The following is a 16,922-nucleotide window of genomic DNA, read 5'->3' as shown; positions in this document are numbered from 1 at the left end:
GAGATGTGTCATTGATGCCAACAGAGGTGATAAAGCACGCATTGTACAATTCTGTACTTATAGACCAAACTGGGCCGTGGCCAGGTTAGGCTGAAAATGTTCACAAACTTATTACTCCGCATTACGCTCTATACTTTTATATACTCCCTCCCATTCATAATAAACCTCCCATTTCATTTTGGCACAAAAATTAAGGAAACACACTACCCCACCTTATAATTAAATTTGGACCACACAAATACACTACCCCACCATACAATTAAATTTGGACCACACAAACACTTACCAAAAAAGGAAATAGGGAGGTTATTGTGAATAACCGAAAAAGGAAATGGGGAGGTTTATTATGAATGGGAGGGAGTATGTAGCTATCAAAATGACACAAACCTAGCTAGACACTCCGTATTTTTTACTCCCTCCTATAGTCCTATTCATCAGATTCTTTACATTTTCTTTTAGTGTCGATGTTTAGTAGCTCACATATATGTGACTTTTAAGGATACGAACTATACATATACCCCTAAGAAAATAAACGTAAATAATCTGTTGAACTCACTGAAAAAGAAAAATGTAAAAAATTTGATGAACAATTAAGTATTCAACTAGGTTTGCAGTAATTTTGTTGTACATTTATGACTTTATATAGTTGTATGGCTATATGACTTGTGTCCCTTATTCTCTTGTACTCCGTATGTTCTTAAATTTGATCAAAGTTAAATAAATGGTATGTACTCCTATTTCGGTCATTTTCTTACTTATTTCTTTTTTTGGTGTTGAATTAATTATTTACCTTTTTATTTTGGAAATGTTTTTGATGAACAATATGATCCTCCACGCTCAATTTGGTCATTGTCATCAAATAATTGGCCTTCTCATCTTACTTGATTTTTGTGCTAAAACCAAAAATAAACAAATGACTTTGACGGTCCTTTACTACTTGTACAGTACAAAATATGTAAGAAGAACCGGTCTTCCGGATAAGAGTGTAGATTATATCCTTAGCTTGACAAATAAGTATTTAAAGACGTGAGCAGGTAAAATCAATCCAAGCTGTAGTAACATAATCTCGTTTGATTATTTAATTATAATTTACAACCACTATCGTAGAACTGTAGAAGTGGTAAACAAACACGTACGACCTCATCAAGTCCTCAATATCATTATTTTATTATACATACGGATATACGTAGAACATTAGTACATCAAATTATGGACGTATACTTTTATATGACCCCTTTTATATTATTGAATGTTTTGAGTTATGTGTATTTTTGTTGACACTTAATTTGTTCGAGTTTGTGAGGTCTTTGTTCCAAGAAATTTACGCTGCCCGTATTCTTGCCATGCCACTATGTCAATCGCAGATTAAAGATGAGGTTTTTTGGCCGTACACAAGGGATGGAGAGTATTCTGTTAAGAGCGGTTATGGATTAATTTTCCAGAAGTTTTTCCACAAAAAAGGATCTGCTAAAGATAAGAAAAGGGTAAGTGAGATGGGGAAAAACTTCTGCAAATCACGTTTATGGAACCTACCGGGTCCAAACAACTGGAAGATCCTCGTTTGGAAAATTATTACAGGTACCCTACCTGTGGGTAAGGAGTTTGAAAAACGAAGGATTGGGGAGAATTTTGAGTGTAAATTGTGCAGTCATAGCCAAGATCACGTGGAAACGGCCCAACATGTTTTCAGGGATTGTAGCGTGTCTGCTAGGGTATGGGCGGGTTCCGATTTAGGAATCCGAACGGAGGGATCGGAAATGGTCGATATTGGAGAATGGATTATTAACTGGGTCCGGTACCTTGATAAACTTCAGGAGGGGGAGCAGAGAGTACTTAGATTCTTAGCCACGCTCTGGGGTTTATGGACACTTCAGAATAAAATGGTTTTTGAAGGGTCCTTACTCCCTGAACAGGTCCTTTTCCAGTCCATTGCGATGAGTATAGACAACAGTCTTAGTGGTTTTCGATTACAAGCGAAGAGGAATACGAATAGGCAATTCCCTACTGACTTGCAGGAAGAAGTGCTCTCACAATATAACTTGGCGATTAAGAATGGTCACCCAGTACTCATTATTGGAAACTACCATCTTTGCCGAACTACACGGGTAAAGGTGGACGCTAGCTGGGACAAAAACTTCAATGCAGCTATAGGATGGGTGGGATATGACAGCAATGGTATGGTCGTGACAAAGGAAGGCAGGAAAATGCGGGCGGAATCTCCGTTGCAGGCAGAGGCATTGGGTATATTGGAAGTCTTAAAATGGGCGGAAGGAAGGGCTATTCTTCACTTGGAAGTGGCGTCTGATTGCCTACAATTGATCACGCAAATTGCAGGATTAGAAAGAGCAAGCCATTCTATTAAGGGCATTCTGCGAGATTGTAATAAGTATTATGCATCTTTTCACTGTTTAGGTTTCTATTATATTCCTAGGCACCTTAATACAGTAGCGCATGACGTAGCCCGTCATGCAATGAGATTGTAAAACCTTTATTTACAGTTGTCAAAAAAAAAAAAAAAAAAAGATTTGTTCGAGTTACATTTCATTCTCGGCTTCCTTAAGATATCATGTAAAAACTGTTGTCGCAGTAAGATCAAATGCAGAATCTTATGTTTGATGTAAAGATTAACTTAACGAATTTAAAAATACTAAGACCATCCCCATGCAAGGTCAATTGGTAGGTCATGACCTTGCTTGGGTCAAGTTAATTACAAATTAAGAGGAGGATTAGGATGACCCAAGGTAGAAAAGGTCAATTTGTGACCTAAGGTAGAGTAAATTGACCCACTAATTGACCCTCCATGTGTCACAATTTTATTAGTTACAACATTTAAAACCCAAAAAAAAAAAAAACTAAATAAAGTGGAAGTAAGAGAGAGGTTTTGGTGGGGTAGTGAATATGGTAAATAATTGGAAATATTGGAAAGTGGAAAAATGATTGGTTGGTGACCTAGGTCGTGACCTTTTGCTTGGGAGGGTGAAGGTGGGTCAAGATTAATAAGGTGTGATTAAGAGAAAAAATTCCAATTGACCCAATTAAGTCGACCTTTTGCTTGGGGATGGTCTAAGTATAACATAGAAGTTACTTTATAAAATATTTAAGAAGAACGGTCTTTCGGATTAGAGCTGGATTTTATCCTTAGCTTGACAAACAAGAATTAAAGGACGTGAACAAGTAAAATATATCCACGATGTAGTACCACTATCTCGTTTAGTTATCTAAGGAAAATGAGATAGCGCCACCAGATAATGCCTAATTTAGATACCACCCGAAATATAACTGTTCCTTACTTATTTTCATTTCCCTCCTCTATAATTTGAATTTCAAACAAATTAATAAAATGGTTAATTTAGAAACTTCAAATCTTATAATCATGGTAAATGTAAGAAATTACTCCCTCTGTCCCGGTCATTTGTTGTCTGATGAGACGGTTTTACTATGTATTAAGAGGGTCGAATTGGTGAAGTTCAAGTGTCAAAAGCGGTACTTTGTGAGTTATATCATGTAACTACCGATTACTCTTGTTCTTTAGTTATTTGAAAGAGTTTGTAATTGGATTTGAGAAATCGGTGCCGAGTTGAAGTAACAATGGCGGAACTTAGATCCCAAAGTTGAAGATGAAGCTTGAAAACGATAAAGAAGATATTATGGGTCGGTTTTGTATGTCAAAGACGGAATCTAAGCGTGAGGATAGGTGGGCTAAAAGACCTATGAACATACCTTGGGAGGCGTGCACGAGCATATGTCGCACTATTCATGCGTGCGTAAGAAAGAGAAAACAAATTTGGCAGCAACGTTTTTCGCGACTGACGTTCGACTTAGGCGCGACCGAAGCGCGACCTACATTTGGCATTTGTTTGTGCTTTGGTCGCGTAATTCAGCATCGTTAGTGATACCGTCGTTTCAGTACCAAAAATAAATACATAAGTACAACTAACAGAAGTCAGCGGTAAGTAGGGTCGATCTCCACAGGGAGGCGGTCACTATCTACTTGTCAATTTAGTCCGTCTGAGGTCACAAGATGGGGGTTTTAATTGATTTAATTAAACTACTGAAATAAAGGCAAGAGGAAATAAAAAGAGAGATTAATAATAAGAAAAGGGGACTAGGATGTCGGGTCATCAATGATTATCAGTCAATTGCAGCTAAGGTCACATATTAGTCGATGTGTCGGTCTAAGGGGCAACGAATATCTCCTTCCGGTCTCAATTCGCCCTAAAATACTACTAGCTTAGCTTCCGCCCTCACTAAAGTATTCTATTGTTCACTGCAGGTCTCACCCTTTCCAACCTTCCGGTCCAGGTCAAGGCTTACCAAAATTAAAAGGCTAATTGCATCGATTCAACTAGCAGGATACAATTATAGCAGCGATTAACAACATAGACTAAAACAACAACGACAAAACCGTAAACCTAATTAGCAATTAATATTCATTCATCGAATCCCCAAATCCTAGCAGAAAAATTAGCTAGACATAATTAAATAAAGAACAAGAGTAAAGGGTAGAAGATCAATAAACATTAATTAAATAAAAGGTAAAAGGGAAAGAAAGAAAGTTACAGTGGAAAAGATCCGGAAAATAGAGAAAGTAATATTCAACAGTAACCAGAGGGAAAAGTAACGTACGAGATGTGGAAGAAGTGAAGAGATCAGAGTACAAATGACGTCCTACCTTCCTATTTATAAGAAAATAGGATTTATTTGACCTAATGACGAAATAAAACTAAAAAGCCCAAGCCCATAGAAAACCACTCGATCGAGTGGCTTAGAACCACTCGATCGACCAGAATTAAGCTCAAAGTGATGTAAAATCTGGTCGATTTTATGGGTTTGAACAGTACGTTGGACTGTTCGATTGTGTTGTAAAATACGCAGCGGAATATTAAACTGTTTATTTGATTTTTATATGTTTTTGAGCAAAAATTAAAAGATATGACGTGATCACTCCCTCCTCCCTCGCAAGGAATTTGATTGTAACACACGACTGGTTTTTGTGACTCTCACCTCGCAAGGATCAACCACACTCTAATCTCTCCCTCACAAGAAAGAAATAAGACACTCAAAGCTCGCAAGCAATAAGCAACAAGAAAACTTGTATTAATTCTCAACTCAATGTATTTGTGTAAGACTGAATACAATGACCCTTATTTATACTAAATAGACCAACCTTAAACTCCCTAAAAATAATAAACTTTCCTAAACTAATTAGGAAATAACAACTACTCTATCTAAAATTAGGAAACTAAATTCCTAAATAAATTAGGAAAGTATTACACCAACTTGACTTAGGAAAATAAGATAATCCTATTTGAACACAAAATACTTATTACCTAAATATAATTAAACTAGGATATGACTCCTTTTGGTAAGAAGTCTCGACATCACTACCTTGGATGCCAAGTAAACACGTGAACTTGCCTGAATAATACTTGAGCATTCTGAACAGTCCTGTCGAGTGTTCAATAATCTTCATTTCGACAGAATTCTTTCCAATACTTCGTTTTACACATTGCTCCTGCATCATTCTCCCTTTCTTAAAAAAAGAATCGACCCGATTCTTGGACCATCTGCCTCCCGGATCAAATATGAACCATCCCATCTTAATCATGATAGTAGTGATTCTTATGCAGCTTATATGACTCTTTCTTTTGTTCTTAAACCTAGTCCCCTTGAACCATCGGTTTTTGTGTCTTCTTCTTTTGTAGCTTTTAAACAATCTTTGCTTGTGCCTTCCACCCCACCTCCCTCCTTGCACAAAACCAGAAAATTCGAAATAGGTGCTAGTAAAACGACCGTGATCAGCTCCCACATGAACCGAATTCAACAACAAACAGTATTGACAACCCCCACCGTAGAGTTTCTTGTCAATTGATACTTCGAGTGGTGATTGATACTTTTTGTTAAACTGAAAATCCGAACAATTACCAACACGCGGCATTACCTTACCGATTACCAGATTAGCTTTGTTTGTTTCCGTCTTGGACAGATTCGGTAACACTTCTTGATCACGCACAAGCAGGTCATCAACGAAGCCCTCTTCCACCTTGTTCTCTACATGCTCTTCTCCGTCTTGATGAACATCCATATTCGAACAATCTTTTGAGCTGTCTGTTTGGGCAAGATAAGGCATCTCCACAATCTGACAGTCACCTGTATTGTTCTGTGCATGCTTTATTGTCACTTCTTCGTGAACGTCTTGCTCTTCTTGAAGCTTGTTTTCGTCATGCTTTTCTTCTTCCTCATGAATATTAACAAACATAATATCTTCTTCCTTGGTCGAACTAGTTTGGAGATGTAAATTGCGAACCACTTCTTCTTGTTGATCATCTTCAAAATCATCGTAGACAGGTGGTAAATCAAAATTAAACGAAGAATCACCTTCTATTCGACTTTCCCCAGAAAAGATTTTACTCTCTTCAGTTTCTTTGACATTCTTCACGGCCTGCTCCTTTTCTTCTTCATTGTTGTGAACAACTTCAAAAGACTCAATCTTCACTTCTTCTTTCTTTGTTTCATAAGATCGAATAAGTGTTCTTTCAAGATTATCCAACTTGGCAGAAAAACGATCAAGCCCTCTTTCTAATTCCTTCAATAGGAATTTGTACTCCAATGCTTCAAAATCTTTACATCGCCTTCTAGACATGGCAGCTCTATGAACGAACGATTAAAAACCCTAGGACCGTCTTAGATTTAAGGAAATCAAGAGCCGAAGCTCTGATACCAATTTGATGTAAAATCTGGTCGATTTTATGGGTTTGAACAGTACGTTGGACTGTTCGATTGTGTTGTAAAATACGCAGCGGAATATTAAACTGTTTATTTGATTTTTATATGTTTTTGAGCAAAAATTAAAAGATATGACGTGATCACTCCCTCCTCCCTCGCAAGGAATTTGATTGTAACACACGACTGGTTTTTGTGACTCTCGCCTCGCAAGGATCAACCACACTCTAATCTCTCCCTCACAAGAAAGAAATAAGACACTCAAAGCTCGCAAGCAATAAGCAACAAGAAAACTTGTATTAATTCTCAACTCAATGTATTTGTGTAAGACTGAATACAATGACCCTTATTTATACTAAATAGACCAACCTTAAACTCCCTAAAAATAATAAAATTTCCTAAACTAATTAGGAAATAACAACTACTTTATCTAAAATTAGGAAACTAAATTCCTAAATAAATTAGGAAAGTATTACACCAACTTGACTTAGGAAAATAAGATAATCCTATTTGAACACAAAATACTTATTACCTAAATATAATTAAACTAGGATATGACTCCTTTTGGTAAGAAGTCCCGACATCACTACCTTGGATGCCAAGTAAACACGTGAACTTGCCTGAATAATACTTGAGCATTCTGAACAGTCCTGTCGAGTGTTCAATAATCTTCATTTCGACAGAATTCTTTCCAATACTTCGTTTTACACATTGCTCCTGCATCACAAAGCCTTCGATCGAGTAAAATAACTACTCGATCGAGTAAACCCTAAAATGCATCCTATCGATCGAGTAAAGAAAGTACTCGATCGACCTATTATTCCATCCAAAACCACTCGATCGACCAGTAAAGTACTCGATCGAGTGATATCTAACTTCAGCAGCTACTTGCTCGTTAGTTTCAGCTTCGACTTGTCTTTTTAGCTCCCGAAACGGCTTCATGCATCCCGAGACAACAATATTTCCGCTCCAAATTCACTCTTCCTCCAAATGCATGCAAAACGGACGGTAAAAGGCTCGATTTCACTACTTTCTGGTCCATTCCTGCAAATAAGGCAAAACAAACCAAAGTAGCATATTCGGGGCATTTCGTAGCATAAAACTACGATAATAGCATAGAAATACGTGCATAAAAAGGCCTAAAAGGACTATATAAAATGCACGTATCAAATCTCCCCAAACCAAACCTTTACTCGTCCTCGAGTAAACTAAATGCAAACTAATGGAACGGAAAAGATAACTCAGAGCTAGCTACAAATGCCCACTTAAACCAATTTAATGCAAGCAAACTAGCACTTATAGCAAAACAGTCAAATGCAAACGAGTTATAGGATGTTCATAATAAAGCTGAACCGTCGACCTTGGAAGACCTTTAATAATGGACTCTCACGGGTCACTCTTCTCTCATGAAGTAAAGGGTGAACATATATATGTAAGAGAGAAAGAAATATAGCCGCTCACCTAGACTACGACCCACATAAACATGCATGCAACTAATATGATAGACAGTTCTAGCTACCGTACATACATTCCAACCAAACAAGATCCTGTCACAGCCGAGGGCTTACAAAAATATGGTAAAGTGAGGCAATGGGTAAGAAAAGGCAAAACATTTATGGGAATGTGGAGGTATAGGTGATCAAGCTAGTTCCTAAACAAAACCATATAACAACATCCATTTCCAACTCAATTGTAGAATTAAGCACATGCACCCTTCATTTGGCACAAAACTCACCAAACCGAACTGAAAATACTCCTCAAAAGATACAGATAAAGCATAGGAGCGAAACCATCTCATCAAACAACATCCTTTTTCAATTTTTTTCCTTTTTCTCGGTTTCTTTCTTCACCATTTCTCTTTTTTCGATTCTTTTTTTTTTTTCTTCTTTTTTTCTTTTCACGTTTTATTTTCCTTCTTTTTTTTCTTCATCCTCCCTTTCTTCATTAAATACCAACTCCAATAATCAGATACAAACCAAACTCGGCTCAATGAAAAATATACCGCAATAACACACTAAACTAGCTTGACAAGGCAGACTAAATTTGGATGTAGCTAAGGGTCAACAGGCAAATTTGGCTAATGTGGAGTTAAATGGGTAAAAATGAAAGAAAAGGAAATTGTAAGCACCTCCCTGCATGTGACACCAACCACTAACCCGAATGTATGCAGGCAAAAAGCAATTGAATTTCATATACGTGCAAATTGATGAACATGCTATGCAAGGAGTAACTACTCACGATCCTACATGAAACCGGTCATAAATGACACCAGTTTATACGGCTCTAAATCCTTAGAATATATAGGTAGTTTGCCAAAATTTCAGGTCAAGTCTATTCGTTCAGCTAAATTTAACATTAACTCGTAGATATGCAAAAGACAAAGCTAAAAGAATATATAGTTCAATGCAAGGCTTAAACAAAAAGACAATCGCAGAGCAATTTCATCATTGAAATCTACCGTTCCGACTCAACCTATATGCTAAATGAAACGTGAATTTTTTGAAATTTTTCTAATTTTTCAATTTTTATGAGATTTTTTTGAATTTTATGGAAATAATAATGCAATGCATACAGAAATTAAACATGATAACAGAAATGCAATAAAAACAACATGCAGACACAGATATGGATGCATAACCTCTCCAAACCAAACCGTACAATGCCCTCATTGTACCAAAACATGGAAAGGAAATGCAAACTAAAAGAGAAAGAGAGTAAATACGGAAAGCTTACAGGATAACGTGAAGTAGGGACCTCCCCAAACCAGCCAGCAACGTGGGAGGTCGCTAAATAGCTCCATCAGCATCACAGGAAGCGAACCAAGTCAAAAGCAACTCGATAAAGAGAGAATAACGGTCGATCAAGTGAACTGGACATCCTAAACAGCTCGATCGAGGAAATGGGCACTCGATCGAGTGGTCATCTTTTAGCAGGTACTCGATCGAGTAGAATTTGTGCTCGATCGAGTAAGAACAGTAGCAAAAGTTCTCGATCGAGTACAAAAAGTACTCGATCGAGTCATCCTCAGTATGTTCCTGCAAAGACGCAACATAACAGCCCACAAAACTAACAAAGCAAGCATAACTGATATAGTCTATGGTACAAAGACCAATTATTACAATTAAAACTGAAATAAAATGCAATGTTTGAAAAATAACTAAAGATAAAATCTCCGGGTTGCCTCCCGGGCAACGCTTGTTTCAGACAGGTCCCAACTCGGCCTTCTTTTCTTCGAGCCTCTATTTAATTAGCCTGGTCAAAACAGCTCAAAGCGCGCAGCAACCGATCAAACAGCTGCGCATGTGCTACACAAAAATGTAAGTAGCACCACAGTGGAATAAAGATATAGGAAATAAAAATGTAAAACTGTTTAAGCCTAACAAATTTCCTATGACAGCTCCTAAATTTGTCCACAAAATAAAGGAGCTCAGGAGCAATTAACAATAAATTAGGATATCGTTTCAGATTAAAAAAATTGAAATGATAAGAATGGTGAAAAATCATTAAATTAATTGACCAACTGGGAGGGGGTAGAGCATCGGAAGAAGAAAAAATGAGAGTCATATGAGATAGCGTACTATTAATACCAACAATAATGAAATTATTGCTAACTACCTCAGGTTGGTTGCTCTCAAAGTCGGAATCATTGACAAAAGAATTTATTACCTCATCCGTGCTAGGAGCAATTGCCGACTCAGCTGTCTTCTCGTTACCTTCCTCAGTGGATTCCGTCCCGTAAATCGCAGCCTCAAGCGCATCTAACTCGGCTTTGAAAAGGGGAGATTCACCGTAACCATTATCGTCATCAAAATTGTCGTCTAAAACGAACCCAAGTAACAAATCATTGCTCTCGCTGGCCAAACCACTCGATCGAGCAGAATTATTACTCGATCGAAAGCTTTCCTCATGATAAGCACTCGATCGAGTACATAAATCAACTCGATCGAGTACTTCCTCTAAGCAACTGTTCGATCGAGTGGAATTTTCTGCTCGATCGAACCTTTCTTCAGATGTTTCACTCGATCGACCAATATATTTCACTCGATCGAGTGATTCTTGCTATACAGTGCTGGAATCCTCGTGTAGGACATCATTATCTGATAGAACTTCGCTATCCGAGTCATAAAAGTCATCATCAACATTAGGTAACATGGGTTCTTCATGGGAAAAACCGCTCTCTGCGTAGGTAACACAGGCTTCCTCTAGTTGCCTAATTTTCGACTCAGCAGCTAGCTGAGCTATGTCAGACTCGAGCTCATCAATTTGCGCACAAACCTGTCTATCATATTCTTGCCTTTTGAGTGCAAGTGCTTTCATCAAGGATTTCACTCATGATCTCTTCTTTCGTCTATCGGGAGGAGGAGCTTGTTGTTGCGGTGGCCAGATAAATGAAGGCTTTTGATAGCCTCGCTGATAGGGTGGATGTGGCGGCACAACTACAGAAGGTTGACTAGCTCGTCTACGCTGCTTGAATGCGTAGACCTCGTCATTTTCTGCCATGCAAAAAGCTGCATTGTGCTCAGCAGCATTACATCTCCCGCAGTAAATCACCTGCTGTGCCATATAATGGAACATAGGTGACGGGTCAAAGGTACTCAAGCCTTCCCCTTGACGATCTTTTACCTAGAACTGTCTAGGTAGGACCTGTGGGGCCTATCAAAACAGCATTAAAGAAAAAGATTAGAACGGCCTCAAGGGAAAAATCCCTTGAGGTTAAAAACAGACAGAATTAAACAAATAAATAAAGTAGTTGCCTCCCCGGCAACGACGCCAAAATTTGATACCGTCGTTTCAGTACCAAAAATAAATACCTAAGTACAACTAACAGAAGTCAGCGGTAAGTAGGGTCGATCTCCACAGGGAGGCGGTCACTATCTACTTGTCAATTTAGTCCGTCTGAGGTCACAAGATGGGGTTTTTAATTGATTTAATTAAACTACTGAAATAAAGGCAAGAGGAAATAAAAAGAGAGATTAATAATAAGAAAAAGGGACTAGGATGTCGGGTCATCAATGATTATCAGTCAATTGCAGCTAAGGTCACAGATTAGTCGATGTGTCGGTCTAAGGGGCAACGAATATCTCCTTCCGGTCTCAATTCGCCCTAAAATACTACTAGCTTAGCTTCTGCCCTCACTAAAGTATTCTATTGTTCACTGCAGGTCTCACCCTTTCCAACCTTCCGGTCCAGGTCAAGGCTTACCAAAATTAAAAGGCTAATTGCATCGATTCAACTAGCAGGATACAATTATAGCAGCGATTAACAGCATAGACTAAAACAACAACGACAAAACCGTAAACCTAATTAGCAATTAATATTCATTCATCGAATCCCCTAATCCTAGCAGAAAAATTAGCTAGACATAATTAAATAAAGAACAAGAGTAAAGGGTAGAAGATCAATAAACATTAATTAAATAAAAGGTAAAAGGGAAAGAAAGAAAGTTACAGTGGAAAAGATCCGGAAAATAGAGAAAGTAATATTCAACAGTAACCAGAGGGAAAAGTAATGTATGAGATGTGGAAGAAGTGAAGAGAGAATACAAATGACGTCCTACCTTCCTATTTATAAGAAAATAGGATTTATTTGACCTAATGACGAAATAAAACTAAAAAGCCCAAGCCCATAGAAAACCAATCGATCGAGTGGCTTAGAACCACTCGATCGACCAGAATTAAGCTCAAAGCCTTCGATCGAGTAAAATAACTACTCGATCGAGTAAACCCTAAAATGCATCCTATCGATCGAGTAAAGAAAGTACTCGATCGACCTATTATTCCATCCAAAACCACTCGATCGACCAGTAAAGTACTCGATCGAGTGATATCTAACTTCAGCAGCTACTTGTTCGTTAGTTTCAGCTTCGTCTTGTCTTTTTAGCTCCCGAAACGACTTCATGCATCCCGAGACAGCAATATTTCCGCTCCAAATTCACTCTTCCTCCAAATGCATGCAAAACGGACGGTAAAAGGCTCGATTTCACTACTTTCTGGTCCATTCCTGCAAATAAGGCAAAACAAACCAAAGTAGCATATTCGGGGCATTTCGTAGCATAAAATTACGATAATAGCATAGAAATACGTGCATAAAAAGGCCTAAAAGGACTATATAAAATGCACGTATCAGTTAGACTCGTGCTTGTTTATTTATTTTACTCGGTTTGTTCCGATTATTATTATTAGTAGTAATACTTTATTTCCTAATCTAGTGGTTTTTACCTATTACTATATAACTTAGTATTTCAGTTTTAAAAAAGACGTACGCAGCTTTTAGAGAAAAACCCTATTGTTATTTTCATCAAGACTATGTGTAACTAATTTTTCATCTTGAATTCAAACGATTGAAGCACTCTAAATACGATTGTGAGTTTGAATGTTTTAATTTCTCTTCTTGATTATTGTGAATTGTTTAGCTCTTAATTATATGAATGCTGATTTATAATTGCTAGGTGCGCAACTAGTAACCGATTTCTTCATTCTATTGTTAGTATAGTTAATTGAATAGGTAACATTACACTAGTAACATCTAAGAATTAGTATTGAACGGGATACGTTGATATTAGTACTTAGAAGCGATTCACATAAATATCTAAAGTGCAACTGGATTGTATGCGCTATTTATTCTCTATCGAATTCTCTAAATTATATTGCTGCTATTGAATTACACCTTGAACCGGATTGTTAGGGTTGTTTAATAGTTAGAGTTGATTAAGAACGAGATTCGTTTTAATTGACTATTCGTAAGGAGAATTGGAATTTTACATTCACGATAGAGTAATCAAGATTAGTAATTGAAATCGTCTTACAATTATCAATTGTTATTGAGTGTGGATATATGCTTGGATCTAAGACCTTATAAATCATCTGAATTCACCTACTTTACTATTTTCTTTGTCTTAGTTCTTTAGTTAATCAATCAAATCAAATTCCCCTAAACTGGTTACTTTACTCTCTAATCTTAGACACGTTAATTGTCCTTTTTTCATTTTTGGGTCTCTCAATCAATTGTTATTCTTTCTATTTTAAGAATGAACTTAATGAGTAAGAGTAATATGATCATTTACACTCAATTTATTCCATTTGTCATTTAGTAATTGACTCACTTCTCTTTCCTTGATCTTTGTGCTAAAATCAAAGGACAACAATTGATCGGGACGGAGGGAGTATATGAAAATGAATTCAAGATTTGTCGTTGTGCTCTTGTCCATGATAATGTATTGGGTAGTTTGGCCGATTTGTTGCCAACAAATAGATGAACAAATCAGAGTATGAAACTGATTTCCTTTCATGGAATGATTAACAGTTTGCGGGAAACCAATTTAGTCATTAATTTGTGAAAAGTCAGAATTTGAAAATGCCTAACACTCGAAGCTTCGAGGATTAATCATCCAATCTGTTGGTTAGAATTAAGAGGGTTTTTTTTTTATTAATAAGACGGGATAACTTAGAGATCTATAGCGAGTAGAGTCCCAACGAGATCTAAAATCCAATAAAACAACAAGCCACAAGGACATAATCACCAAAACAGAGAACACAACACAAAACATGGTGACATTAAAAACAGTCAGCTTCCAAGACGAAGAGTCGTTCGCTGCACTAACCTCTTCTCCTTCCACGATCTCATTGCTTTCCCGTTATTCAACCATTCTTCTAGGGTGTAAGGTAGAATTAAGAGGGTTTTGATTAAGAGAGTTGGAATAAAATGGATTTAAACTTTTTAATGTTTGGTTGGGTTATTTTGGAATGGAGTCATCGTGATGAATTTTAATCACCCCAAGCCTTTAGATCCCATATCCACCTTCCCCTTAAGTTTCTAACTCCATTCACTCCTTCATACAACTCTAGAGTGAACCAAATAATACTCCCCAAAGTAGTGACGAAGTCAGGAATTGACCCTAGAGGGAGTGAAAAATCTCAGTAGGGGAAAAAAGGTAATTAACGATGTAAGGGGAACTCAAAAAGACTTGTAAAAAATTTCCGATCGCCAGAAGGGCAAGCGCCCCTACTAGCCTCTAGATCCACCATTGCCTCCAAGTGGCTCCAAGTCTATTATTTGTTCCCTCTTTCCTTTTCCATTTAAGTCAGTTTTTGTTCCCTCTTTCCTTTCTTTTTGTGTGGTCTAAATTCAATTATATGTGAGATAGTGTATTTTGTGCAAATTCATTTCCTTAATTCATGTACCAAAAAAAAAAAATACACTCTTAAGCTTTTAAACCAAATGTCCCCCTTGTTCTCCTAAGTCCTAATCGTTGATGAGGATTAAAGAATGAAAGTTAACTATGTACTCTTAAGCTTGATTTACAACCACTATCGTTGAAGTGGTAAACACGTACGACCTCAATATCATTATTTTAAAATACATGCGGATATACGTAGTAGATTTAGTACATCAAATATGACCAAATCAAAGTTGACTGCATGCCATTGTCATTGTTAGTCTCTCTATAAAACCCCTAACCTTCATTTTATTCTAAATATCACAATTCAAGTTACCTGTAAACCTCCTAAATCTAATAGTAACCAACTCAAACAATCTCAGTAATCTATCCCTTGAAGAATTGCGAGTAGCTGTATATATATATGGCTGCTCTTAACATGATTTCCTACATATTTCTGGCTATGCTTTTACATGTAGCTTATGCTACCGATCCGACTCAACTTCAAGACTTTTGTGTTGGAGAAGCTGATCCTGCTAAAGGATGTAAGTGAAATGTTTATTACTCTCTCCGTCCCAATCATTTAATTTGTTTACATTTATTTGATTAAAATACTTTTACGATAAATATAAAATGTGACTGAGACGTACAATTATATGTCGAATAAGGAGTAGATTATAATAAACAGTAGTATTGATAACATGATGGCTAATAAATGCATGGATTTTTATTTATTGTAGTGTTCGTGAATGGAATGTTGTGCAAGAATCCAATGGGAGTGACGCTAGACGATTTCATTTTCCATGGAATACTTACACCAAAGAGCACCAACAATGCACAGGGGTCAGCGGTTACTACAGTTAGCGCAACACAGCTGCCAGGGCTTAACACACTTGGGATATCGATGGCCCGAGTCGACTTTGGACCTTTTGGACTGAATCCTCCACATATACATCCTCGTGGGACCGAGGTACAAACCGTTTTGGAAGGAACCCTGTATGTTGGTTTCGTGACATCTAACCAGCCGAATGGTGGAAACAAGTTCTTGACTAAGATGATTACGAAAGGAGATATAGTTGTTTTCCCACAAGGGCTCATCCATTTTGAGTTCAATATTGGTAACACACCTGCTGTCTCTTTGGTTTCTTTCAGCAGCCAAAATCCAGGTGTTATCACCATTGCTAATGCAACATTCGGGTCCCAACCTCCTATTTCCGTCGATGTTCTAAGCAAGGCCTTCCAGTTGGATCCTTCTATTGTTAAATACCTTCAATCCAAATTTTAGACTTAACTCGTCTTTGTTACTTCGAATAAATAAACACTCGTGTATGTAACTTTGAATTATAATATTGTACTCCGGATTTGTATTGTGTGAGAAATTAATAATATATATAATGCTATTATTCTAATGATCATAATTATTGGAGATGTGCCCGCAAGGGTGGAGTCTAGTGGTTAAAACTTGGAGACCCAGGTTCAAGCCTCCTCAAGAGCAAAATCTTGTGGAGCATTCTTGGCCTGAGTCCATGCCTAACAGACTTCGAGCCTGTCACCCTCGGGTGGCTTACCTGGTATACGTGGTTTGCAGGCTATCATAATTATTGGAGATGTGCATGTATTTTACGTTTATACTCCCTCTCCTTCAAACCAATTTTACACTTCCAAATTGTACGGGCTACGGAGTACAACTTAAGCCGGGTTTTGACGACGGTGTTAGGACGGAAAAATGTTACACTAGGCAAACAATTCAATTTTAAGGGTATTGTGTAATACTAAAAATTACAAAGTTGAAGGATAAATCAGAAACATTTAGGGGTGTTAAAGAGAATTTTCCCTTTTGTTATTGTCCATAACTCCATATTAACAATTCAAAGAGGTAAAATCAGATTGAAACGCCATCATTGTATGTAAGTTTGAACTTTGAAGGAATGAAGGTTGACAAAGATTAATGAATTTGAGAAGGAAGGCTAAATAAAAGTTGGTGTATTATTTGAACCAATAATAAGCTATACTCCACATTACAACTTACAAGTCTGATTAGATT

General features: G+C 37.2%; 2 protein-coding genes across 3 annotated transcripts; both read left to right on the top strand.

Moving 5' to 3' along the window:
* Positions 1 to 1,343: 1,343 nt before the first annotated feature.
* Positions 1,344 to 2,483, top strand: LOC141586893 (uncharacterized). Its single transcript, XM_074408293.1, has one exon. It carries the CDS (start codon positions 1,344 to 1,346, stop codon positions 2,481 to 2,483), a length of 1,140 nt encoding a protein of 379 aa, XP_074264394.1.
* Positions 2,484 to 6,680: 4,197 nt separating this feature from the next.
* Positions 6,681 to 16,290, top strand: LOC141611224 (putative germin-like protein 2-1). 2 transcript variants are annotated; one of them, XM_074429722.1, is made up of 3 exons: positions 6,681 to 6,762; positions 15,102 to 15,423; positions 15,619 to 16,290. In XM_074429722.1, exons 2-3 carry the CDS (start codon positions 15,303 to 15,305, stop codon positions 16,161 to 16,163), a joined length of 666 nt encoding a protein of 221 aa, XP_074285823.1. In that variant the 5' UTR covers positions 6,681 to 6,762; positions 15,102 to 15,302; the 3' UTR covers positions 16,164 to 16,290. The 2 variants fall into 2 exon arrangements, with proteins under 2 accessions (XP_074285823.1, XP_074285813.1); XM_074429712.1 differs by lacking the exon at positions 6,681 to 6,762 and having other exon boundaries at positions 14,878 to 15,423.
* Positions 16,291 to 16,922: the final 632 nt, after the last annotated feature.

This window comes from Silene latifolia, chromosome 1 (genome assembly GCF_048544455.1).
Source record: "Silene latifolia isolate original U9 population chromosome 1, ASM4854445v1, whole genome shotgun sequence".
NCBI classification, from domain to species: Eukaryota; Viridiplantae; Streptophyta; class Magnoliopsida; order Caryophyllales; family Caryophyllaceae; genus Silene; species Silene latifolia.
Note: the sequence above shows the minus strand (reverse complement) of the source record. Positions and strands in the feature narration are given on the sequence as shown.

What these genes read in the sequence shown, in the direction of transcription:
- LOC141586893 (XM_074408293.1), top strand. Translation starts at nt 1,344, where the DNA reads ATGCCACTATGTCAATCGCAGATTAAAGATGAGGTTTTTTGGCCGTAC.
- LOC141611224 (XM_074429722.1), top strand. Translation starts at nt 15,303, where the DNA reads ATGGCTGCTCTTAACATGATTTCCTACATATTTCTGGCTATGCTTTTA. An exon ending in AGCTGATCCTGCTAAAGGAT is followed by an intron (nt 15,424 to 15,618) that starts GTAAGTGAAATG and finishes TATTTATTGTAG; the next exon opens with TGTTCGTGAATGGAATGTTG.